Genomic DNA, 25,880 nt, shown 5'->3' with positions numbered 1-25,880 from the left:
AAAAAAAAAAAAAACAAAAACAAAACTTTTTTGGAAATCTTGATACCTGCTCTCTAGTTTATCAAAATGTAATGCACAGCTGCGTATTTTTCACTGTTCATGTGACTGTGTTTAGCCAATGTATCAAAGAGCATGAATATTCACCATACATCAAGCTTGCCGTGATTTTTGTTTCAAATGCTGTTGTCTGAAACAACAGCACAGTTGAGGTGATTCTCACCTTGAAGACACATGTTTAACTCATCTAACTGAGCAGTCAAATGCACAAAAATGCCAAATTGGTGAGCCTCTTTCAAGCTTCATATCCTGGCAGAAATTTTACTTTTCATTCCATAAAAGGGCATGTTTTGACTTTGCAAATCATAAAGTCTAAATTTTTAGCTTTTTACACCAACTTAACCACCTTCATTCAGAAAAGTAAATGATGACCCCAAAATCAGTCATACTTTTAAGGAACTCCTAGAACGGGTGAATGCTTGTTGCCTCAGACTTTACGAAATTCAGAGTTTGATGACTACTTGCATGACATTATGCATTCATAAGGCTTCTGCACATAAGTTTTCTTGATGTCTGACACAATGATATTTCATCAAATATAACTTGTTAGTGGTGACTGCATCATCTTCTATTAAGTTCCTTTTTATTTTTTTTAACCAGCCATCACTGGGGCACTACCCAGTAGCCACACCAGATATGAAAGATATGATAAAGAAAATTGCTTCAATGTGTTGTGTTTTTTTTTTACTGTTTCCTACAAATCAAAGAGATTTGTGTCTCTCATTGTCACCCAATGTCGCGGGTTAACAAAACCATGACACCCAAGAAGCCATTTTTTTGGTGACATTATATTCAGTGCTTTAAATGAAAACGGCAAGTTGAGCCTTAGCTGTATGATCAGTGCTTCATCACCAAAGAACTGTTAATTAGCAGCTTTACTCTCCAAATCTTTTTCAGCAGATGTTCCTGTTCCTTCATTCACCTGGCTGCAGCCTGGTGAGATAAACCCATTTCAGAAATGTCTTTCCTTAAACCAGGACACGTTCTATCTTTCGTGCTTTCCATACACTGCTTAACAAACTCACCAGCGGGAAACTGTTTTGTTTTTTCTGTAATCACATTTGCTACCACATAACTAGCTTTTATAACAGAACCCATTTGAGCACTTTTCAGTCCCGCTGTTTTGCCTTCACGAAGCATTCCTTGAAACACATCCAGCTCGTCAGCATCTTTGCTTTTTCGAACTGCAGTCTCTGCTAACGGGCAGGATTTCCTCGCAAGTAAAGCACAGAGCCGTACTGTATCAGCCCCGCAGCCTGGCCGCCATGATGACGCGGCAGCACGGGAGGCAGCGCGAGCTGTTCAGGGCTACGGAGCGGACGTGCCTGGCCTACAGGAACAGCAGCGGACACAGAACGCACAGTGTGACGGTGACGTTCGCTCCGGTTCTGTACAGGCAGCCAAAGGAGCTGCCGCCACTCCCGGCCAAGCCGCGACCTGACAGCGACATCCCCTCCCCGCTCTTCATCCCGACCGCCACCGCTACCGCCGGCCCGTCTGTGGCGGCGGCGCATGCGCCTGGCGGGGAGGCCCGGCGGGAAGGGCTCTTCCGTTCGCCCGGTCTGGATCCGGGTGAGGGCCTACGCCCGGCGATCAGGGCTGGCCGCCTGTTTCCGGTTGTGCCGCACTCGGCCGAGCGGTGAAGCGCGGTCTAGGTGGGTGCTACGGTATAGAGGTCTCTGCCCGAGCGTGGTGTGAGTGTGTCGGCGGGGCTCGTGTCATGTGGGCCGGGTGGCGCGGCGCTGAAGTGGGGCGGGCGGTGAGAGAGCCTCGCGGCCGGGCCTTCGGGCTTGCGCTCTGAGGAGGAGGGTTAGCAGTGCCTTGTTTACCTCCCGCAGAAGCAAGCGCTTGTCTGAAGGAAGAGCCCCTCTGAGGAAGCGAGCCTCAGCTGCAGTGCTCCTGGAGCACCTTGCGAGCTCAGTCAAGGTACAGTCCGGAGAGCCGCATAAGTGCAACCACAGCTCCTGAGAGGTAGCGGTGGTACTGCGTCGTATCGGGATTCGAGTTAGGGAAGTTGATTCGCTGCTTGTCGTGTTCCCTTCTCTGTCTCTGTCGTTCCCCTCTCACCTCCCTCTCTGTCGCTTCCCCCTCCCCTCTCCCTCCCTGCTGTATCACCCTTGCCCCCCTCTCCCTCCTTGCCGTTCCACCCCTGTCCCCCCATCACGATCCCTCCTGACCCCCCTCTCTCTCACTTCCCCCTGCTGGCTCTCTCTCTGGCTACCCCTGCCCCCTCTCTCTCACTCTGCCCTTCCCTCTCTCTCTCGTTTTGCCCTCCCCTCTCCCTCTCATTCTACCCTCCCCTCCTTTCTCTCTCTGTCATTCTCCTTTCCCCTCTCTGGTTCCCCCCACCCCTCCCTCTCTCGCCCTGCCCTCCGCTCTCTCTCTTGCTCTGCCCTTTCCCTCTCATTCCCCCCTCCCTCTCTCTCTTGTTCCTCCCCTCCCACTCTCTCCCTTTCATTCCCCTCCCTCCCTCCTTCTCACCCCTCCACCCTTTCGTTCCCCCCTCCCCTCTCTCTCCTCCCTTCTCTCCCTCTCGTGCCCCTCTCCCTCTCGTGCCCCACTTCCCTCTCCTCTCCCTCACTCTTGCTCCCCCCTCCCCTCTCCCTCATTCCCCCTGTCCTCCCTTCTCCCTCCTCTCTTTCGCTCCCCCACTTCCCCCTTACTATCCCCTCCCTCCCCTCTCTCTCTTGTTCCCTCCCCCACTCTTTCCTTCTTGTTGCCCCCTCCCCTCTCCCTCTCTCCCTCTTGTTCCCCTCTCCCTCTCTCCCTCTTGTTCCCCTCTCCCTCTCTCCCTCTTGTTCCCCTCTCCCTCTCTCCCTCTTGTTCCCCTCTCCCTCTCTCCCTCTTGTTCCCCTCTCCCTCTCTCCCTCTTGTTCCCCTCTCCCTCTCTCCCTCTTGTTCCCCTCTCCCTCTCTCCCTCTTGTTCCCCTCTCCCTCTCTCCCTCTTGTTCCCCTCTCCCTCTCTCCCTCTTGTTCCCCTCTCCCTCTCTCCCTCTTGTTCCCCTCTCCCTCTCTCCCTCTTGTTCCCCTCTCCCTCTCTCCCTCTTGTTCCCCTCTCCCTCTCTCCCTCTTGTTCCCCTCTCCCTCTCTCCCTCTTGTTCCCCTCTCCCTCTCTCCCTCTTGTTCCCCTCTCCCTCTCTCCCTCTTGTTCCCCTCTCCCTCTCTCCCTCTTGTTCCCCTCTCCCTCTCTCCCTCTTGTTCCCCTCTCCCTCTCTCCCTCTTGTTCCCCTCTCCCTCTCTCCCTCTTGTTCCCCTCTCCCTCTCTCCCTCTTGTTCCCCTCTCCCTCTCTCCCTCTTGTTCCCCTCTCCCTCTCTCCCTCTTGTTCCCCTCTCCCTCTCTCCCTCTTGTTCCCCTCTCCCTCTCTCCCTCTTGTTCCCCTCTCCCTCTCTCCCTCTTGTTCCCCTCTCCCTCTCTCCCTCTTGTTCCCCTCTCCCTCTCTCCCTCTTGTTCCCCTCTCCCTCTCTCCCTCTTGTTCCCCACTAAACTCCCTCTCTCTTGTTCCCTCCTCCCCTCCCCTTCCTCCCTCTCTCTTGCTCCCCCTCCCCTACCTCTCTCTCACTCCTCCCCCCCATCTTTCTGTCTTTCTTCCCCTCCACTGTCCTTCCCTCCCCCCACTGTTGTTTTCCCCACCCCCTAAGTCGTTTCCCCCCCACGTTTGCCCCCCACTTTGTTTCCCCATCTCCTCCCCCCCCCTACTGTCATTTCCCCCTCCATCTCTTTCTTTCTGTCATATCCCTCTTCCCCATCTCAGTCTCCCCCTCTCTCTGTTGTTCCCCTCATCCCCCTCTGTCATTTCTCCCTCTGGTATTTGGAATGTTAAGGATTGAAAACCTGTTGCTGTAACAGCTAAATCCTCCACTCTGATGTGCAGTTCTGCTATGTTGCTGGTGAAATATATCCATCACCTTCTGTACAGCACATTTAATGCCCTAGGAGCATCTGAGGTGATCAGAGAGAGGTGTGGGGTGCTAACTTACGAAGCTGCTGTCTCTGGAAATGGGAGTGTTTAAGGGACTTGCTTCTGTGAAGATTAAGTCCCTCCGAAAACAAATTACACATTTCTCACTGTAATCCTTACTGAGTCTGCCTCCTTTCTTAGTGCAGGTTTGATGTGTGTTTGTTTGAACTGTTCCATGTGTTTGAGGCTGTGCTCAAGTTTCATTCAGACTACATAGAAATGTCAGGTAACAAGGAGAAGATGAGAGAGGGAGAGAAGGACAAGTGGGCTTTTGTTGCCATAACTGTGTGCAGATAAACTCCTTGCAATTCTTTTGCATAGGTTCTGTGCTAATGCTGCTTGCACCATCTGCCAGAGCTCTCTGAGGAGGCCAGAGCACAAAGGCATTTTGCAGTGGTAGGTGAAAGATGTGATCAAGACTGTGGTAAATGTGACATCTTAGTACAGTACAGCTAGAAATAACTGATTTTATTTCATAGTGTGACAGAATAGCTACTAATGTAACTGTTATTACAGTAAAATGTACATGATTAGTTTGATAATTAAGAGAACCTAGAAGTGGTATTTTATTCCAAACTTCAACTACTGTGTAACATTTCTTCCAGTTGCTCTACTATGGCACTGGCTTGATAAAAGATTTTGATACAATGATTAGGGAAACACTGCCATTACTCTTCTGATTTCTGAATGTTTATATATTTAACAAACTTCTCCCTCTTATGTTTGAATTGCTGTGTTGTAATAACTAAGTTGATATTTTTATGCAAAGTGTTAAGATTAATCATGAGTAACTGTGTTGGTTTGTGAGACACCCTGATTGTTTGCAAGGCTCTTATATAAGCTCCAAGCAATTAAAAAAAAAAAACACAAAAACCAGCCAATAATTGACAAAAACTCAAAATTGTACCAGGTTTTCACTGTAGCTGAGAGAAGTATAGAGTACTCATAATAGGTATTTTAAAATCTGTAATGTGGTCTTCACTTATAAATTCTGGATTTCTGTTGTTTCCGTCATATGAATTGAACTTAAAGTTCAATACAGAGGATTTGCAAATCATCAGCAGTTTAACATGTAGTACAAAGATTTCCATTCAGTAGTTCTGTTAACATGTAATCTGTACAGTTGTAGAAGACCAAATGGCAGTCAGTTGTGCCAGAATGAATTTAAATTCAAAAGAAAAATTTAGCTTTGCTATCATGGAATCCATATATAAATGTATGTATAAAACAATGCCATGTATATATTTTTTAAGTATTAGTAGATTACTTTCCAATTGTTGTTATTGTTTGGCAGCTTTTTTGCATATCATGGAAAAAAACTAATTTTGCTAATGGTTGGTGATCAGCAGCATCTTTATGTTCTTGTGGTGGAGTATATTATAAACATTGTTTTTGAATAATTGGATTATAAAACACTTTTCATTCAAATACATTATTTTTCCTTGAGATGAAAAATCATAAAATTTATTTCATGGATTTTTTTCTAAAATTCAGTGTAATGTGGGGGGGAGCAAATAAAAATGTAATTGTAAAAATAAATAACTATACAGTAATTGCGAAACTTGGAAAATAGAATACTTTTATTTTCCATCTTCTCATGAAAGGAGATGCAGCTAGCCTGCAGTCACAACTTTCTTAAGCTATACATAGAAAAATATTTTAAATTATGCAAATTTTTAAAACCAGAAGTTTAAAAAGTCACTATTATTTATTTGTTGCCTATTTTCATCTGTTTATTTGCTTTTATTGAAGGTGAAGGATACATGTTCACTCCAAGCAAAAAGGAGCATGTTCCCAAACTCCTCCAACTTGGGTCGTCCACCCTTTCCTCCTAAATATCGACAACAGAATAATTTCCTCAATAAGGTTCCTTTAAATATACGACCTGTTCTCTCTCACCAGCAAATTATTAATACTCGGATTAACTTTCAGAATGCAATGTAAGTACGGTAGAATTTGCTACTGGAGATCGAATTGATGAGTACGAGTCACTGTCTTTTTAAAAGAAATATTTCTGTTTGGGGGGATATTTTGTAGTATCTTTAACATTAAACTTCATTAGACAGTTACTGACTGCAGTCTTTCCAGGGCTTTGTTGAGTGGGAACCTTGCGACTACACTGGCTGGTATGCCGCAGCCATTGGTTTATGGAAATGGCAGTCCAGTGAATACACCTGCTCCTTCCCCAACATTCCGAGGAAAAAAGTAAGATGGCTGGGAAAGTGGGTGGGTGTGCAGTTAATTCTGGTTGTATTGAACACTTGACAAAGTTTGTCCAGTATGAATTTTTTTGTTGTACAAATTGAATTAGAAGATTTGTGAATACTGAACAAAACTGATGAAATGATGAAAACTGACATGTTGTGGATTTTTAAAACATTCCTTTATATGCTGTTGAGAATTTTAGTCCTTGTAAGTGGCTTGGTACATGTAGTTTTCTGTCCAGCAGTTGTGGCTTTATGGAGCTGTGACTTGTGCTTTTCCTTTTAATGCCTTAATAGCTCATATCCTTTGTATGCTTGACTATGGGAGGAGTTGTGTCAGTGAGTGTTCTCTTCTGTACATTTGCAAGTTAAAACTACACAGTGTTTGTGGGAACAGTAAATGTTTCTGCCATTTTTCTTAATTATACAGTGATTTATTTTTATTTTTTTTTACATATGCCTGAATGTAGCGCTTCATATTTAAGTTCTGTGGGTTTTTTAGGAGGAAACAATTTGTATACTTCTCAAAAAAACAAATGTAGGTAATTTTGTTTCTTCAGCTTCAACAGGAAAAGGAATTTCGGACGCAAGATTGTTTTCTCTTGGCATTTTAGATTACTTATCTTTCTTAGGAGTTCTAAAATAGTATTTGATTCATGTTAGCACACTTTTTAGTAATTTTGTGAGTGCAGAGTATACAGACTATACAGAGCAAACTTTGTAATCTTTCTTCATATTTATTTCTTATATGCAGATTCTCAACCAGGTTTTTAATGGGAAGGAATTATGAATGCACACATGGTGTTTAACTGTAATTGAGCATATAGGCATTGCATGAACTAAAGTTGTTCCTCGTTTCATGCTGCTGCACACATGCTTTTTTCCTCTTGAAAAGCTGTGCCGTATTAAAAGATTTGCAGTCAAGCAGTTAATCCTTAGATCTCGAGTCAACTGTTCTTAAGCTATTTCTGTTGAAACAGTCTCATGTCTGAGTTTAACTTTACCCCATGAGTTCCTTTGAAACTGAGGGTAGGGAATGTTACCATAACTTTTCTCACACCTGAAAATTGAAATGGTAATTTGAGGTCTCTTCAGTAGAATTTTGTATTTCATTGATAATACTATCTGTCCTGGTCCCTAGACTGCAATGCTGCCAGCTTTTCTGACAGCAAGAAATAATTCCAGTTTCATTAATAAATAGTTCATTGACACATACGAGCACACTTGATTTCACGTTGGCTTTTTACTTAATATGTGAACACTGCTGTCCTAGTTAGCTTATGTGCAATACTAGATAGATAAAGTTGAATGTCTTTGTGTTTACTTTCCTGTGTGTAGATTGCAGCATTCAAATCTCAATCAACTTTCAGTACAGTTTATTCTATATAAAAATTCAGACGCCGTGTCTCTTGAAGATAGATCAGTTCCAGTGACAGATAAATTATGGGGGAAATTTATGAGTTGTGTTTGAAAATGAAACATTAGGTTTATGACCTGTATGGCTAACCTGTATGGCTAACCAGCAGTTCTTTTTTTTTTTTTTTTTTTTTCCTGAATGACATATTTTACTGTCCATGTAATCTTAAGCCTGCACTGACATATGCTCCATTTTTTGATGAGTTTTTTCCTCTCCTTCCCACTATTGGTTTTATTCATCTCTGAGTTTTCAGGATGCACAACATTTCCTCATTGCACTTCTGTTCTACAGACTGAGTGCTAATTTCTTTTTAATATATCTTACAAAAAATAAAAAGTAGTTGGTCACAAAAATAGTATGACCAGCATTCATCTCTCCTAGCTGTCCTGCCTAACTAAGCTTGACACTTAGTTTCAACTGGTTAATATAAGTAGTTTTGCTAAGTGATAGTGTCATTTCCCTTAAATGGAAGCTGCACTTCTGCAGTTCTGTGTTCTGTCTTATTTTGCATTAATTTCATCTGATATTTAGGATGGACATGCTGTCTGCTCTGTAAAAGGCTTCACTGTAGTGAAACAGTCGTGTAATTAAGCATTAGTGTTTGTTCTTTGCTGTAGTTACTCCTCTTTAATCATAGGTTGAAGCTTGCAAAAAAGCTTGCAAATTCTTTATTTTTTTTTTCCTTTTCTTTCTTTAGGAGACTAAGTGACCAGAGTGTTCCGTTTGATGTCAAAAGGCAGCGATATCGTTCACCTCACCGTGAAACACATGCAGCTAACCAAGCAGTGCCTTCACCAGAACAAAGTGCAAGTTTGTTTTCAGGGTCATCTCCACTGTTTAATGCGTGTTATGTGCCAGATTTAAGTATACGTGTTCCGCAGCTGCAAGATATTTCGTTTCCAGATGTCACAGAAGCAACACTTCCTGTGGCCAAAGATAAGGTACTGTCTTTCTGTGACCATGTTTGACATTTGACTTCTGCATGTGTAGGGTACAAGGTTGCTAAGGTAGGCAAAAAAAATTTCAGAAGGATTCCTTAACATTGTCACAGTGTCTACTGCTGAGCTGTCCTTAGAAGGAGTATCAAAAACTGTAGTGGCATTTAGAACATTTATCAGGAATCTACATGTTGTTTTCTTAGGCTGTTTGCTTTTAGTGTTGAATGAGGAAATCTACACATCAGCTCTAGAAGCAGCAGAAGTTGGAGGCAGAGTACATTAGTCACAGGATATAGAAGCAGGGAGGATTCTGATAAAATCATCTAGTAACATCAAAACATAAAACAAGCTTATGTTTAGTCAGCGTTAATGTTTTGTCTGCACCAGCATGACAAAAGATTTATTTTAAAATTTATATCTGTTTATTATGGCTTATAATGATGATGTCATTGAAGAGGATCAGTTAGCATCTGTTTTCACTAGAGATCTGATCACTTCTTTAATAGTTTGCATTGGGCAAAATAATGATGCCAACATAAGTCAGTTTTAATACTTCCTTTTATCCTAGTTACTTATAGACAAACAGTTGATATTTAAGTCAGCAGAAGATATTCCTTGTCTTTTACTGCTTTTCTTTGAGAGGCTGAAGGTACTGATTGAACAATTAAAATACATAAATAAAAATAACAGCAGTTTCGTCACAGCAGGTGTTCAGGATGAATTTAAGCGGACTGGGGTAATGGAACAGATCATGTGAAACAGTACTGTCTTGTATTTTTTAAATGCAGTTTTCTGTTTTTGCGAGAAGAAAGAATGTTCACTTCCTTTATCTTTACTTTCTGAATGTGTGTCAAGTTAAGTCAGCAGGTTTTGGAGTTGTTTCAAGCATGCCAACAGCAGATATGTGATTTGAATAGAAAAGAGCTCTGCAGATCAGAACTCCAGAGGGAAATTCAGCGAATTTTTCCATGTACGTTTTGAATTTGATTACTTAATATTTGTTTGAATGTTGCTGAGGTTCACAATTCTTCTTTACTCTGAGCTATGATGTATCACATCAGGTTTTATTCTGTGGCTCTTTTTTTTACAGGTAGCAGGCTCTTTTTGGTTGGGTCCTCTCTGAATGGATTTGGCACTCGTACGAGTGATGGGGATTTATGCCTGGTGGTTAAAGAAGAACCAGTAAGTAATTAAATATATATATGTATATGTTTAGCTAAAGTCTTTTTCTTAGGTGTGCTCTCTAATAACTTAAACACCTTTTATTCACTAACATTTAAAAGTGTATGTGCTTTTATGAGGCTGGCTTCTAAAATGAAAGAAAAATGTCAATACTGTTTTGCTTTGACAGCCTCTTTTTGTACTGATTATAGCTATGATTCTTGGGTCTCTTAATGTTGCACACACTAAGTTTACTTATAAACTCTTTAGCTCGACAAAGTGTTCTGAAAATGAGCTTTGTTTTCATTTCATAAGTGGACAGAGCACAGCAAAACAGAAGTAGGCTGCCTAAGATTATTAAAAAGGTTGTCTAATGAGCTCTTAGTTCATTTTAGACAAAGAAACGACTTTAAAAGTGTAACTTCGTCATTTATTATTTAGATTATTAGTCATCTATATCAGTGAGCAGGTGTGAGAAGGATTTTGATATGAGAAATATCAAGAAGTTTTGTAAAAATAAAATTTTAGTTGTGTGAATTGATTGAGCAAAAAAACTCAAATAGGGCATTGTGTTGAAGGAACTGGAGCATAAATGAAAAGGAAGGAAACAAATTACATTTTTATATGGGTAGGGTTTGTTCCCCTTCATGTTCTATATATGGGTGTGTAATAATTACTTAGCGTATTGGATATGAATTGGGTATGTGTTGTCTGACTTTTACGGCACTAAATGTGTGATGATGAATGCATTAGAACATGTGTTTGTGTCTTACTGCATGAATTGAAAGATGTTTTCTGTAGTGTTTATTTTTTCTTAATTTAAATAGTAAAACATGCTTCTTGCATAAGGATAAGGAATTTAAATTAAGGACAACATTGTTTTTCTTTAATACTGTATTCCAGGTCAACCAGAAGACTGAAGCAAGGCATATACTCAGCTTAGTCCAAAAACTCTTCAGTACTAAACTTTGTAAGTTCCAGACTCCAGTGAGGTGGTAAGGCTATTGGCATTTTTGGAAGTTTTGATGCATGGTTATGACTATTTCAATTGCTTTTCTGTTGTCAAGCTTCTAATCACAGTATTATTTGAAGTAAAAAATACTTAATAATGTTACTTGTAGTGTCAGATGGCACTGATAGATAGTAAATGGAAAAAAAGCCTAAATGGTGCTCTCCAAACTAGTAGGCTTCAAGCATGGGCAGGATCTCAGATGGTTTTTGAATCATGAAGCACAACTAGCAGTGAAAAGTGAAAAAAGTGAAAATGTGAGAGAAGTGGATTTCCTTTACAGAAGCCTCTGTTAGTGGACTAATACTCTTGTAGAATGCATTTCTGTGGATGTTCCTTCAAGAATTTGTAGAGTAAGCTGTCACTCACAGAAGACTGTGTAAAAGTTTTTTTGTTTGTTTTTTTCTTTTCAGCCTTGATACCTGTGAGATAGTTAACAGGGGTGCCTAGTGAGGAAAATATGAGTGTTGACCGTACCAAGACCTATAGGAGGAATAGGTCAGTTTGTGGTTCTTAAGAGTTGTTTAGGCTCCTTTCAGATTAAGAATACTTGGGGTAGTTCTTGACCTAAAAGTAAATGCCTCCTGCTTCAAAGAGGTATTGCAGCACTACAGGCATGGAGCAGAGTGACTGAAAGATTGTGCAAAGGAAAAGGACCTAGGGGTGTTAGTCAACACTTGGCTCAGTGTGAGCCAGCAGTGTGCCCAAGTGACCAGGAAGGGCAGTGGCATCCCATCTTGTTTCAGAAATAATACAGTCAGTAGGTACAGGGAGGTGATCCTCCCCCTGAATTCATTTGGCTGTGGTGAGGCCACACCTTGAGTGCTATGTTCGGTTTTGGGTCCTTCTTTACAAGAAAGACGTGGAGGCCCTGGAGCATGTTCAGAGGAGACCAACAGAACTGTGGGGGGTTTGGAGCATAAGCCCTATGGGGTGCAGCTGAGGGAGCTGGAATTGTTTGGACTGAAGGAGTAGTCTCAGGGGGGACCTTATCACTCCCTACAACTTCCTGGAAGGAGGTTGCTGTGAGATGGGGATCAGCTTCTTCTCCCATTTAACTAGTGACAGGAGGGGGGATGGCCTTAGGTTGAGCCAGAAGAGGTGCAGGTTGTGTATTAGGAAAAACTTCTTGAAAAAGTGATCAGGTGCTGGAAGAGTCTGCCCAGGGAGGTCTTTGAGTTACTGTGGAGGTATCCAGGAAACATGCAGATGTTGTACTAAGGAACATGGCTGAGTGGGCAGTATTGATGGTAGGTGGGCAGCTGGACTAGATGATCTCAGAGGTCTCTTCCAAAGTTAATAATACTAGGTTTCTATACCATTGTTTGAATTATTAAGAATTGTGTCATTTACTATTATCAATGACTGTCCCCCCCATTCTCAGTGTTGTGATACAGTCTCTGATGACACTCCTTACTCCTGCAGTGGCAACAGGAACTAAAAATTCCTGTTCCAACTTCAGAACTCCTGTACAGGCAGATGTGCATATGTGGCCAAGAAGGCCAGTGGCATCCTGGGATGTATTAGAAGCGGCGTGTATTAGAAGTGGTGTGTATTAGAAGGTTGAGAGAGGTTCTCCTCCCCCCTCCACTCTGCCCTGGTGAGAGCATATCTGGAGTATTGTGTCCAGTTCTGGGCCCCTCAGTTCAGGAAGGACAGGGAACTGCTTGAGAGAATCCAGCAGAGAGCCACAAAGATGAATAAAGACATGGAGCATCTCCCTTACAAAGAAGGGCTGAGAGAGCTGGGTGTCTTCAGCTTGGAGGAGACAGAGATGACCTCATTAATGTTCTTAAATATGTAAAGAGTCAGTGTCAGGAGACTGGAGCTAGGCTTTTCTCAGTGACATCCAACTATAGGACAAGGGGCAATGTGTGCATGCTGGAATGTAGGAGGTTCCACATAAATATGAAATAACTTCTTGATGGTGAGGGTGACAGAACACAGGAATGAGCTGCCCAGAGAGGTTGTGGGGTTCTCTTCCTGGAAGCATTCCTGTGTGACCTGATCTAGGTGTTCCTGCTCCAACAGGGAGATTGAACTAGGTGATCTTTTTGAGGTCCATTCCAATCCCTGACATTCTGTGACTGATCTTTCGACCTGTCCTTCTGAAGCTTACTTGAAGAGCAGATGCATTTGTCTTAGCACAGGCATCTGATGTTTGATGACTTATTATTGCTATTTTGTACTGACAGTTGTTTAAGTAGTCCAGAGCTCAGTCTGGTACACTTGCTAGTAATGCAAGTAATTTCCATTGCTGAGAAATAAATCATATCATGAGTGATAAATCATTTTGTTTTCAGAGATCAAAAAGGGAGCATTTAATTACTGTTTCACTGTCTCTTTTTTTTTTTTTTTTTCCTTTCTTTTCTTGAAGCGATATTTCAGAGAGTTTTAGACAAAAACAAGTTTGTTTTCCAGGGTGTACTACTAATGGGAAGACATTCCTGTCATAGGAAAACAGTCCCTGAAGGTTTTTTTCTGCTATTACCCTCTTTGAATTGTTTCCTAATTCTCTGTTGTACTGAGTATGCTTTTGGTAAACTTCATTTAATCCAGCTGCTCCTTGGAAGATGAGGCTAGACAAAATGCCTTTGATAATATTGTTCCTGTGTCTAATTCTGTAAGTTGTAGTATGTGGACCTCTTAGATTGTCTTGTAATTTTAACACCACTGTGGACAAAAATTCATGTATCTAGCCATCTATCCTTGTGTTATGTAGACAGAGCTGGTATAATAAGGATGTTCAGAAGTGTTTATGTGACTTAAAATGCTTTTTGGTATAAGGTCTTTTCATTTGTATTTATTTCATTTACAAACTTATTTTCAGTTGTGCTGAAGTTCAGTACAAGGAGGTTTTCCAGTTACACTGATGAAAGCTTATTTAAACACATATAATTCTCATCCACAATTTAAGAATATCTTGTGTGATTTGGAAAGGGATAGTTATTCTGTTTTCTTTCCCCAAGCTAGCCCTCAGAAGCTAATAGGTTCATATGTGTTCTCTTCAAGTCTAGGAAAATAATATTAGACGTATGCTTCTGTGGTGTTCTGTAGGCACTCCAAAAGGTTTGTGGATTCAGGCTTGGCTTGCATAGAAATGGAGGAAATGTGCTTCTGAAAACGAATTTCTTAGTCTGGCTTTGTGAAAGAGTTAAAGGGATAAAGAGAAGTTTTTTTGGTGTTTTTTCTGTAAGGCAGCATTTGTGAAATGGGTAGTATTCTGAGCTTTTTTCAGTCTTTTACTGCATTACCATAGAATAGAAACTTGAGAGTTTTTTCTAGCTAGACCTCTCATCCTCTTTTTTCCTGGACTGTGATGTTCTTGCACACTTAAAAATGATAGGTAAAATAAGTATGTGATACTGTTCCTACTTCAGCATACAGCTTATACCCATCCTTTTTTCAGCTTCTCATCTGTCTTTTATGTAAACTGTCTTCCGTACTTTGTGCCACCTCCTTTACTCTTTATGTTATTAACTCTCTTTTTTAGATAAGTGTTTCACTCAAGGAGTACCCCAGTTGGATTCAGCATTCATGTAAACTCCAGCTTGTTTCATTTTAGGCTTGCAAAAATTAACAAATATGAGCAGGAAATTCGAGGTCATCAGGTTTAAAGGCTGTGTTATCACTGCACTTATAACACTGACTGATATAAAGATGTGTTATTTTCTGAATTGTTAAGTTGCATAGTCAAGCTGGAGGAGGCCTCTGATATTTATTCAGTACTTTATGTGACGTGTTGGTCTCAAAGGTAGGTATTGTGTTTCTGCTAGAGTAGAAAGATATATTACTGCAATATTTACATTTTCTTTCAAAGATCTATATGGATTTATTATAGATGTGTTTGTTCAGATACCTGCATTTGTATATTTCTAAAGTACTGGCTCATGTGCAGAACTGTGTGATCAAACCAATGTCTTACAAATGTGAAAAGTGAATTCAGGCTGATAACTGTTACAGTGTATTGAAGAAGAATGTAATACAAACCACCAAGAATTAAACCTCAGTTTTATTACTCACTTTAGATTAATCCAGTCTGGGCAGGATTTATTTTAGCAGCTGTTTAGCTGTTACACATTCATTGATGTTTACTGTCCAAAGAAAGACTTTTTCTTTTAGTTGTACAAAGGAATGCAGTAGTGGTTGGAATAGGATTTCAGAACACAGAATCATAGAATCACCAAGGTTGAAAAGGACCTAAAAGATCATCCAGTAGCTGCATCCCATATTGGTGTCAGTGTTGCAATGGTCCTAGCAAGGGGAGATTGCTAGCCCACGGTGGAACGTGCCTCAGACATGGGAACATCAGCTGCAGCAAGTGGTGTCCTATGCGAGGCTGATGGGGGTGTCATCTCTGTGACTACATCACAGAGCAGGGCACAGAGCGGGGGGGTTGGGGTCCTGCCATGTCAGAACCCAAAGCCCCACAAACAGCATATTACCAATAGCTCCCACTAAACCATGTCCCTCAACACAACATCCGATAATCTTCTTAGCAGCTGTCTAGTAGGGAACTTGAGCTCAAATCGATGACCTTGAAAGATTTTGCAAGAAGGTGAGAATATAATGTATTTAATGATGGTGTGGATATAAATCTTTCTTATTTTTCCAAATGTGATGTAGAAAGCGTAGCATTATATCTTAAGAAGAGCACCCTTCATTCTCTTGCCTGCTTCTGCCTGATTAGCATTAAGATCTTCAAGCTTTTCCTCTTACCTCCTTTCTCACTCATATATAGTTTATGTATATGAGATAAAAGAGAGGGCTGTAATAAATGTGACCTGGAAACGTTGCCACATCTCCATGATGAATTCTTCACAACTGTTTAGGATCTCTAAACTTTTTGCCATAAAATGAAGTGTTATTAACTACACTCCTATTTGTTTTATTCCATCAAAGAGATGTTGAAATTTAATGGGTTTAGAATAGCATGAGTCTTTTACTTAGTTTAGAGTAGATACAATACGAGATTATTGTATTTATTGTGTGATGTTATCAGCATATGCCAGTTACAACAAATTGACAGTAGGCAATGTATTTATAATGTTTTGTTAATGGTTTGTCATTCTCTAGGGCTTGTATCTAGTTTTCATTCAGTTTGTAAGATATTATTTAAGAGGCAGAAAATGTTTGCTCAGTTAAAAAATGGTTTTGCAAAAAGATGTCACTTTACAAGACAAATGAATTCTGGACATGAATGATTAATTCATCCTGTGCTGGATGGTACTGGCTTAGGTACTTCATTACTCTGCATTCAGATTTCTGTGCCCGCATATCTATTTATCTTTCATTAGTATAAAGCTACTAATGAGACCAGGCTGTATGTGCAGGTTGCCAAAGATCCTTTTGGCTTGTACTATGTTTGGAATTAATATTTTGTACAATCACTTAATCATTTATTCTGTACAAGGAAAGATAGAATTAAATTGCTCAATCTGAAATTCTGTATGAATAGTTTATTTTATTTATGATGACAGTACTTAGTCTTCATTGGATTGATTATGTTTTTTTCACTACAGCTGAAGTGGTGTCTGTGACTTGTTTTCATTTACTTGCCCAAAACTGAAGTTGCTGTGTGGAATTCCTTACAGGATTTTTGTGTATACCTTTTGGTCATAGCATTAAGATCAGATAGCATGCTAAGATGCTTATTCAATCTGTGTGTATTTCAGAATTCCCCATCTACTACGATCTACTGTTTATGTACAACAGAGATTCTGCTAACTGTGTTGTCATTGTGAGCCACTAAGGGTGTTAGCCTTCTGGCGTCATCTGTTCTACCTTACCCTTGGAAAACAGTTCGGACTTGATTGTTTTTGTTTTTTGTAGCCAAATAATTTGGCACAAGTACCTATCTAGAGTTGGAAGGTACTTGTAGACAAGTATATGTTTGGAAGTGGGTTTCCACTAGAACAAATCCCATTATTACCTGACAGGCTTTTGAGAAGGACTGTAAATGGGGAAAGTTAAATTGCTGTGGCATGCATGTAAATGCTAACAGTTGCCTCCCACACACCATATGTCAGGTGTCTTTATTGTAAATTTGGCAAAGAAGGAAGACATGATTCTATAGCTTTAAATTCAGAATGTTCTGGTGAGTTGTGGAGAGAGATTTGGATGTCAGCAGGTACAGGTAGAAATAGATACATTAGTGTATGTTGTACTGCATTGTTTGTTCAGTGAAGATTGACCACAGTACCAACTGTAAGGTTTTTCCTTTATAGTAAGATAGACTTTTCTATTCTATCTCTGGGTATGTATTGAAGATAGAGGTGTGTGTGTGTGTGTGTGTGTGTGTGTGTGTTCCTGTCTGTCTGTCTGTGTGTCTGTCTATGGGTTGCTTGGGGTCATATATGCATTCACATCTAAGTAGAGGATTACTTTGTCAAATCTGTCTGAACAGATCCATAAAACACTTCCAGAAAGTCCCAAAGAGTTTCGCTTGAAGATACCACCCGAGCACAGTAGAGCTGGCAGTATTCAATCATAGTAACTGTCCAAACTGATAGAAGTTTGTTTCCCAAGAAGTAAACATCAGCTTTCATTTAAGGTTATCTTTAATCTGCACTACTCCTATCTTTTTCACACTTATGAAGTGCTAATTTGAGGTTAACTTACAGAAACAAGTAGAAAATGTCTAAACTATGGTCATATTTAAATAACGTGTATTTTGCAGCACAAGAAGTGCCTCAAACTGATTCTTGCCCAAGCACATGCCTTATAAACTACAGACTCATTTTTTTCTTTATTTTCCATTGTCTTGTGGACATACTGTATTTAGGATTATGGTGAATGTTAAGAGTAGCCTGAGATACTGTGGAGAAGTGGTAGATGGTAACATGACTGATGGAGCAGTGTTGGGCAGCAGGGTGCCGGGATGCACTTGGTGGCACCGGATGCATCTGGCAGGGGTTCATGTGTTTGGTTTTGGGTGTTGATACTTTGAGGGTAATCATCTGAGGTGCAATCCTGTGATGTGTGCTTAATGTATGTCCTGTCTCCTTTAAAGTGAAGGTAAATTGAACTTACTCCATCTCTGTTTGAAAGTGATACTTAGCTGCAAATCACATTCCCTGTTTCCAGGATTAATTCATTGGGAAAAGACTTTCTTGGTACTTAATCTATTGACCAAAGAAACAGATTTTAAGTGAGAGTTTAAGCATTATCTGTGCACAATGAGGATACAGTTACAGTAGAATTTTTGATCAGTAAAATGCACAGCTTCTGCCATAAGAAAATGAGAGTCAATTAAAAACTATGCAGCTGATCATGTCCCACTTGCTGTAACATAGTGCTAGGCTTAGCTATCTGGGTATGTGGTATGTAGGTGTATATATAGGTGTGTTCTTGCTCCCTTATTTTTGATCTATAATAGTAATAGAAATCCTGAATAATGTAAGTATTTCTTGATGAAGGCACTTTTGACTGCCATTCCTGCCAATAATTTTTGCACTATTGTTTTCTTCTAATGTGTAGTGCATTTTTATACTCTTTCCTAGATTGCACTTTCACAGCAGTTGCTAAATGTTACCTAATTTAGCACCATCCTCCTGAGAGTATTTTTGTTAAATGTAGTAAGCTTCTGTTTGCTATAGATCAGTCAGTTTGACTCCAGGAGCTTTTTTTTAGGCATCTTGCATGAAATTTAACTAAATATTTTCTCTCTTTCAGCAAGTTACATTGAGCGACCTCAGCTGATTCGAGCAAAAGTGCCAATTGTGAAGTTCAGGGATAAAGTCAGGCAAGTACTCTGTTCAGCTTCATTTCTTGGACTTTGACAAGGGAAAATAGTCTGTGTGTGTGCTCTCTATATAAGTTAGCCCATTGAAATCTTTTGTTATTGTTGTTTATGTTGTGCTATAGTTGTATTGTGAATCTGTGCAGTGGCAGAGTACTTCCTTGATGGTCCAAAACTTTTCTGATTGGGCTGCTATTTCATTTCTGTGATGTGAACTCGTAGCAGGACATTGTGTATTTCTATGGGCAGTTTGTGTACTGGGGATTCCAGTTGACAGGTGCATTTCAAAAGGGGAAAAAGAAGACAGGTAAATTGTTGTGAAAAATAATTTTTCTTTCTGTGGAAACAGCTGAACTATTGAGCTACTTAGGGACCAATCCCAGATTTTTACAGTATGCAAACAACACTAAAACAATCTTACGTTTCTTGTAACGGCATAGTCTTCTAAAAGGAAGAAAATATTTTAAATCAAGAAAACAATCTTCCCCCCTCTTCTAGAGAAGTATTCTGTGTTTAAAGAAAGTGTAGTGTTAGATGTGTGATTCACAATGTTATGTATTAATTTCATGACTTCTTTTTGAAGGGGAAGTAATTGGAGTGAAGTGGATGTGTTGTATATTCTTCTATTGGTTGTGTATTTGTTACGAACATGTGAAAATAAGTAACCAAAAGGAATATACTAGAACAGAGAACAGTGCTGTTCTTATCAGGTATACTAAGTATCTAACATTGAGAAAGAAAACCTTCAGAGCATGGAAGCAGGGGTGGGTAATCTTGAAGGAAAACAGAGATACTGTCTGAGCATCCAGTGATGGAATTAGTAAATTTGAAAGCCCAAATGGAATTGAGTCAGTCAGGATACGTCAGAGGCAACATGGAGGGCTTCTACAAGTACATTGGTGTCAGAGGAAAGAGTAGGGAAAATGTGGATCCAGTGCTGAATGGGACTGGTGGTGTGATTTCACAGAACAGTGAAAAAACTGAGGTACTGAATGCCCTCTTTACTAGCAAGACCAACTTAGAAGAGTCCCAGGTCCCAAACATCAATTTGAAAGGCTGGAGTGGGAAGCTCTGGTTTGAAAGGACTATGAAGATCATCTAGTTCCAATTCTCCCTTGCCTGGGAAGAGTTGCTGTCCACTAGATCGGGTTGCCCAGGGCTGCATCCATCACAACGTTGAATGCCTCCAGGGGTAGGGCATCCACAGCTTATTTGGGCAGCTTTTTTCAGTGCCTCACCACATTCTAATCTAAATCTCTCCTCTTGACTTTAAAACCATTCCCCTTTTGCTATCCATGGGCTCTGGCATGCACTCACAGATGCTGATGGTGCTCGCAGATGTGATTGTGAAGCCGCTCTATAATTTTTGCGTGATTATAGCAACTAGCATAAGTACCTGAAAAACAGAGGAAAGCAAATTGAGCTCATATGTTCAGGAAGGGCAAGAAGAAGAACCCGGTCCCTGGAAAGTGATGAAAAAGGTTATCCTTGAAGCCATTCCCAGGCATATGAAATAGAAGAAAATCAAGCAATAGGGAGTGTGCATTCACAAAGAGGAAGTTATGCTTGACAAACATTGTTTTTCAACATAGTCACCACCATTAGTTATGCATTTTTGCCAGTAATGAACAAGGGTCTGCATGCCGATCCCAAAAAAAGTCTGCTCCACTGGAGGTGACCTGCTGTCATTGCTGCTGAAATGCACCTCTCACCACCTCACTGTGCTCTCATCCACTGTTTGATCACCATAGAAGTTCAGCAAAGAGTCAGTGACTGTCAGTGGGTGCCATTTTTCCTACATTAAGGAATAGGGTGACAGACTTTTCCTTTATGAGTTTTCAGGTCAGGTGCCGTTCTTTCATACTGCTGCTCTGCTGCCATCTGTCACATGGCAACAACATACAGCAGAAACATTGGTGGGAAGGTTCAACCTCTAGTGCCTTACCACTGACAACCTTTGATACTACAGGCAAGCATAATAAAACAAGAGCCACTACATTAGGAACAACCCTCATAGGTTTTTGAGTACTATGGGTAGTTAATCTGTGTAGACAGTATGAGGATCAAGTTGCGTTGTTGAGCAGATAAAAATAAAGCAGGTAGTGCTTGTTTGGCTCATTATATCATTAAAAACAAAAAATGAAACTGTTATTAAAAGTTGTGTGCTCTGAAATAGTTGTGATCCATATTTATCTTTTTCCACTATTTTTTCAAATAGCACGCACTACTTACTAGTAAAGAATATTCATTTCAAAGTGCTTGGTGGTTATCCCTAACTGTCATTGCAACAAAGAGATTCTTACATTTTGATTTCTTTCAGTTACATATCCTTTTCAGTTCACTGGCATGATATGCTAAATTGAATGAATATGTTTGAGAATCCTTACTGGCATCAAATGTGTCCGTGGTGAATCGTATGTTGGAATTCTATTTGGGAGAAAGGTTTGCTAAAATTCCAGCAATTATATGTTAAACTGTTCTGTGTTCTACATTTGTATCCACATATATTTTCCATAAAGACAGCCATATTTGATTATGCAGTTGAAATGTGTAAGTAATACAACTACTGTAGGCAAAATTGGAGTGAGAATCAAACCACATAACTTGTACTGCCTGGGAGGCTTCTAAAGCATAGTTATCTTGAGGGTGCATTTCTCCATCTCTGTCACTTGGTTGGTAATCAATATTTTGAAATTAGTGCCATGATTATTGATTCTTTTTATTTTTTCTAACAGCCGTGTGGAGTTTGACTTGAATGTAAATAATATTGTAGGAATAAGGAATACATTCCTTCTGAGAACCTATGCATATGGTAAGTTTTTAATTTATTTCCTTGTTTCTATAAACTTAACATGCTTTCTTAGTTTGTATTTTGGTATTGATAGACAATGAAAATTCAGTTCAGTAAGGAACTATATAAGATTACCAGTTAGCTACATTAGTTAGATTTAAACTAAATCTCTCTCTCACTTTAAATGTATGGATTATACCCTGGGAGTCCAACCTTCTGACTTGCCTGGCTACATTGAATGAATAGATGTTGTCTTGGGCCACATACACATGTTACTCTAAAAGTGATGCCTCCTATTTATTTCCATGGAAACTGTAACACATACAAAGAGCACAATTGCACTATTTGACAGAGCAAATTTTCAGCTACAAAACACATTTTTTAACACAATTGCCACCATTAGTCACGTGTTTTCACCAATGATAAATGAGCCTGCGTGCTGTGCTCTTAAAAAATCTGCACCAGCGGAAGTCATCCTCTGTTGCCACTGCTGAAACATACCACCTACTGCCTGCCTTGCTGTGCTCACATCCACTGTTTGATATCCATAATTGCTCAGCAAGCATCAATTTCAGTGGGTGCATTTTTTTCTATGTGGAGGAATTCAATTCCTCACCTTTACTCCATGTACATTTCAATGTCAGGTGCCCCTTTGTCAGACTGTCCCCCCTGCTCCCATCTGTCACAAAATAATGGAATAGTGTTGAGAAGGCTGTACGGTAATATTCAGAAGGTAACAAAGATTCTTCATGCTAAGGCCCACATATCTGTTACAAGATTTAAAGTTGGGGAGGGAAAGGGAATGGAAACAGTGTCAAACACATTGTACTATTCCCTTTATTTTGTTTCCTGACAGTTATTAATCAGCGTGTGTGGCTGATAGCCTTCTGTTCTTATAGAGTCTTTTCTTGGAAAAATACAAAATGCTGCTTCAGTTCTTATACTCACCCCAAAATAATATGGGTTGTTTGTCTTGGGGCGTTTGTGTTTCTGAGGAGGACTGTGAAACAGACTTCTTAATGAGAAGTAACATGAATCTAGTAAGCTAAGCTTTTCATGCTTGGCACCACAGTATATTTTTAGTGGATCCATACATAAGAAGCAGACTTCAGGCTAATTACAGAGTCACAGCATCATAGGAGGTGGAAGGGATCTCTGGAGATCATCTACTTCAACTTGCTGCTAAAGCAGGTTCCCTAGAGTATTGTTACACAGGAAAGTGTCCTTGTGGGTTTTGAATATCTCCAGAGAAAGAGGCTGCATAACCTCTCTGGGCAGTTGCCTCCAGTGCTCTGTTACCCTCAAAGTAAATAAGTTTTTCTCTCACATTCATATGGAACTTCCTGTGTTCCAGTTTGTGCCCATTGCCCCTTGTTTTGTCACTGGGCACCACTGAAGAGCCTATCCTCATTCACTTGTCTCCTGCCCTTTACATATTTATAAGCACCGATAAGATCCCCTCTCAGACTTTTTTCTCCAGGGTGAACAGTCCCAGGTGTTTCCAGGACCCTGGTCATCTTTCTGGCCTTTTACTGGACTCTCTCCAGTCGTACCCTGTCTTTCTTGAACTGCAGAGCCCAGAACTGGACACAGTACTCAAGATGTTCATGGCAGGGCAGTTGCAGGTGTAGGAAACTATCATTAGAATTAATTATTAATTTTTATTAAGATTTTAAAGAGAGCCATTTCAGTTTTCCATATTCATCTTATTGTGAGAGTCTAACTCTTGCTCAGGATAAGACACTATGGACAGTTTCTTCACACATCTTTGTGTAGAAAGAAATTTAATTCTGAGTTTTAAAAGAACAGGAAAATGTTTCCAGTCCATGGCTGTGGATGAGGGCTTACATGAAATTTTGATGTAGTTGTTTCTAGCTTCTGCAAATTTCCCACAAATTACTGTAGGGCAGATAAGAATCTAGATGTTAAAAGGCCGTGGAAGGGATCCTAGTGTCACAACTTTTCTTTCATTCTGCCTAGGTGCCCTCTTCTGTAAGGCCAGCAAAACTAATTTAGTCTGCTCTCCCCATATCTGTGATTGAATCACAGAATTGCAAGGGTTGGAAAGGACCTCCAGAGATCATCGAGTCCAACCCCCCTGCAAAGCAGGCCCCCTACAGCAGGCTGCATAGGTAGGTGTCCAGGCAGTTCTTGAATATCTCCAGAGAAGGAGACTCCACAACCACCCCATGGGCAGCCTGTTCCAGTGCTCTATCCCCTTCACTGTTAAGAAGTGAAGGTTGGTGTGTGTTGGTGCTGAGCTTCACATGCTCAAGTTTATGGCCATGAAGTTTTACTGTCCCTTTTCCTACTACCACCAAAGATTTTGAACAGCTATTTCATGTCCACTGTCACCACAATGACTAACAACTAGTACTTTGCCTGTAAGGCCTTCTCTTTACAAGAGCCCAGTCTATCAGGGCATCTTTCCTAGTAGGCTCTCTATAGCACCTCTACCAAGAAGTTATCGTCAGTGTGCTTCCAGAATTTCCTGATCCTGTTTATATCAAGTGTGGTATTTTTAGTTAACAACTAGGAAGCTGAAGTCACCTGTAAGGACAAGGGCAGCTGATCTAGAGAAACCCCTTTATTTTTTTATAGAGTAGTACACTAGTGTTGTCCTTCTGTCAGGGTAACCTGTGTAGTGGGCTCTCACAACAAAAGAGGCTCTCAACTGTGTCAGTGCCAATGGTGTGCACCATACAGCTTAGCCTCTGTTACACATAGTACCTCCTCACCTCACCTTTCCTATCTCTCCCTCCTAAAAAGCCCAGCAATATCTGCTCTGACAGATATCCTAGGGCTCTTTCCATCAACTCTTGCCAATTGTGTCATAGTTCTGGAACTGAGCCAAGGCTTCTAAATCCTCTTTCTTGTTCCTAATGCTGTGTGCATTCATGTAGAAAAGAAACCTACTTAAACCAAGGCAAATTACAAAATTAGGATTTGAGTGCATGATTACTGCTTGCACAGGCTCCAAAGAAAACTTTAAACATAATCTTATTCTCTTCTAATCATAAGAATTGTTTTCCCTACCCTCAAACTTTATATGACATAAATGTAAAACATTTACATTTGGTCTGTCCTGACAGCAAGTTAATTCTGGGAATTTATATAATAATCTGGAGGGAGCTTAGAATGCAGTGCTGCTTTGATGACTGGTGCATCCAGTTTTGTCTTAGCTGCAAGATACATTGCAAGAGTTATTCTGGCTGAGTATCTCTAGATGTTACTCCTCAAATGACTGCTTTTCAAATGCAAATATTTTTTGTGACTTTTGTAAGATCGATAGAAGTTGTAGGATGATTAAGTACTATCCTGTTCTATTAAAAGTTTGCAAAATAGCCTTAGAATGCAAGAATGGTATCATGTTGATCAAGGAGGAGCAAAAACTGACTAATTGTTGCCTAGTTGAATGTGCATTTTTTTTGAGAAGTGTTTGTTTTACAGTTGAGAAGCGTGTTCGTCCATTAGTACTGGTTGTTAAGAAGTGGGCGAGTTTTCATGACATAAATGATGCCAGCCGCGGTACTTTAAGCAGCTATAGTCTTGTATTGATGGTTTTGCACTATTTACAGAGTAAGTATGTTTTTGTATGTTAAAACTGTCATTTTTGAAGTTTATGTTTGTGTAGTTTTCCTCTTTAAGAAAAGTTAAACACTGGCAGAAAGCATCTTCCACACAGAAAAATCTGAAAAGGAGGTGATTCTACTTTATTTCCCAAGTGCTGTGATTTGGTATAAAAAGTGGACCTACTCCCTGGAGGTGGTTATCAGCTTTAAAAAGGAAAAAAAGAAGAAAGAAAAACAAACACAGAATTTGCAAGACACTGTTTAAAATAAACTCAAGCTCTTGTTTCTGAAAAATGTGCCTGTGTTGAAAAGGGCTAAGCTTGAAAATAACAATTTCTTTTTAAATTTTGGGAACTTTCAAGCAAATTTGAAACGGATACTTAGGGATTGTTTTTTCCTTGTTCGTATGTGCAAAAGACTGAATGTGGAGGGGGTGCACCGTGTGGTTAGACTTTGCTCTGATGTGGACTTTCCTTTTGTAAAGCGTCTGATGTTGAAGGCCATTAGAAGTTTGGATATTTAACTGCAAGGGGCAGCATCTTTTTCTTGTGTCTACAATATCTTGAAACATTCAACATCTGTTTGCAGCAGCAGAGCTTTACCTGAAGGTTTGAGGATCCCTGCTGAGAATTCAAGAAAGCCATACATTCTAAAAATGTTCCCAAGGAGCAGATTGATATAAGCTTTCCCCTGTCTCTGTCTGTCACTAGAAGAAGACCACTTTTGTAATTCTGCAGTTTGCAGTTCTTGCTTAAGACTCCTTAAGGTCGTAAGACTTAAGGAATCACATAAGAAATCATTTAACGCAGTATGATTTTCTTAGTTGCTTATTGTAAGATAATTTCACAAAGGAAGCCAAGAAACCACTGAAGAGCACATCATATGGAGTAACAAACCTGTAGAACTATTTTCTGAATTCCTGTCAGTTCACACATAAACGTTGTGTTTTGCTGCTTGATTCCCTTTGTTTCAATTTTTTAAATATACTAATAGTTCTTTCCAGTCATTTCAATGTTTTTTCGTCAGTTTGT

At 40.2% G+C, this 25,880-nt stretch overlaps 1 protein-coding gene across 1 annotated transcript in view; it reads left to right on the top strand.

Moving 5' to 3' along the window:
* The first annotated feature begins 1,418 nt into the window (after positions 1-1,418).
* TENT2 (terminal nucleotidyltransferase 2) overlaps positions 1,419-25,880 on the top strand; it is a 40,758-nt gene continuing 16,296 nt past the window's right edge. The window contains exons 1-12 of the mRNA XM_072359048.1: positions 1,419-1,712; positions 1,896-1,983; positions 4,338-4,412; positions 5,769-5,956; positions 6,105-6,221; positions 8,335-8,578; positions 9,431-9,545; positions 9,666-9,757; positions 10,640-10,706; positions 18,420-18,489; positions 21,222-21,298; positions 24,728-24,856. Coding sequence (XP_072215149.1) covers positions 5,805-5,956; positions 6,105-6,221; positions 8,335-8,578; positions 9,431-9,545; positions 9,666-9,757; positions 10,640-10,706; positions 18,420-18,489; positions 21,222-21,298; positions 24,728-24,856 — 1,063 coding nt within the window. The 5' untranslated portion in view covers positions 1,419-1,712; positions 1,896-1,983; positions 4,338-4,412; positions 5,769-5,804. The remainder of the gene's footprint in view (positions 1,713-1,895; positions 1,984-4,337; positions 4,413-5,768; positions 5,957-6,104; positions 6,222-8,334; positions 8,579-9,430; positions 9,546-9,665; positions 9,758-10,639; positions 10,707-18,419; positions 18,490-21,221; positions 21,299-24,727; positions 24,857-25,880) is intronic.

Source organism: Excalfactoria chinensis, chromosome Z, assembly GCF_039878825.1.
Source record: "Excalfactoria chinensis isolate bCotChi1 chromosome Z, bCotChi1.hap2, whole genome shotgun sequence".
NCBI lineage: Eukaryota > Metazoa > Chordata > Aves > Galliformes > Phasianidae > Excalfactoria > Excalfactoria chinensis.
The sequence above is the reverse complement of the archived record's forward strand: the minus strand, read 5'-3'. Positions and strand labels throughout refer to the sequence as shown.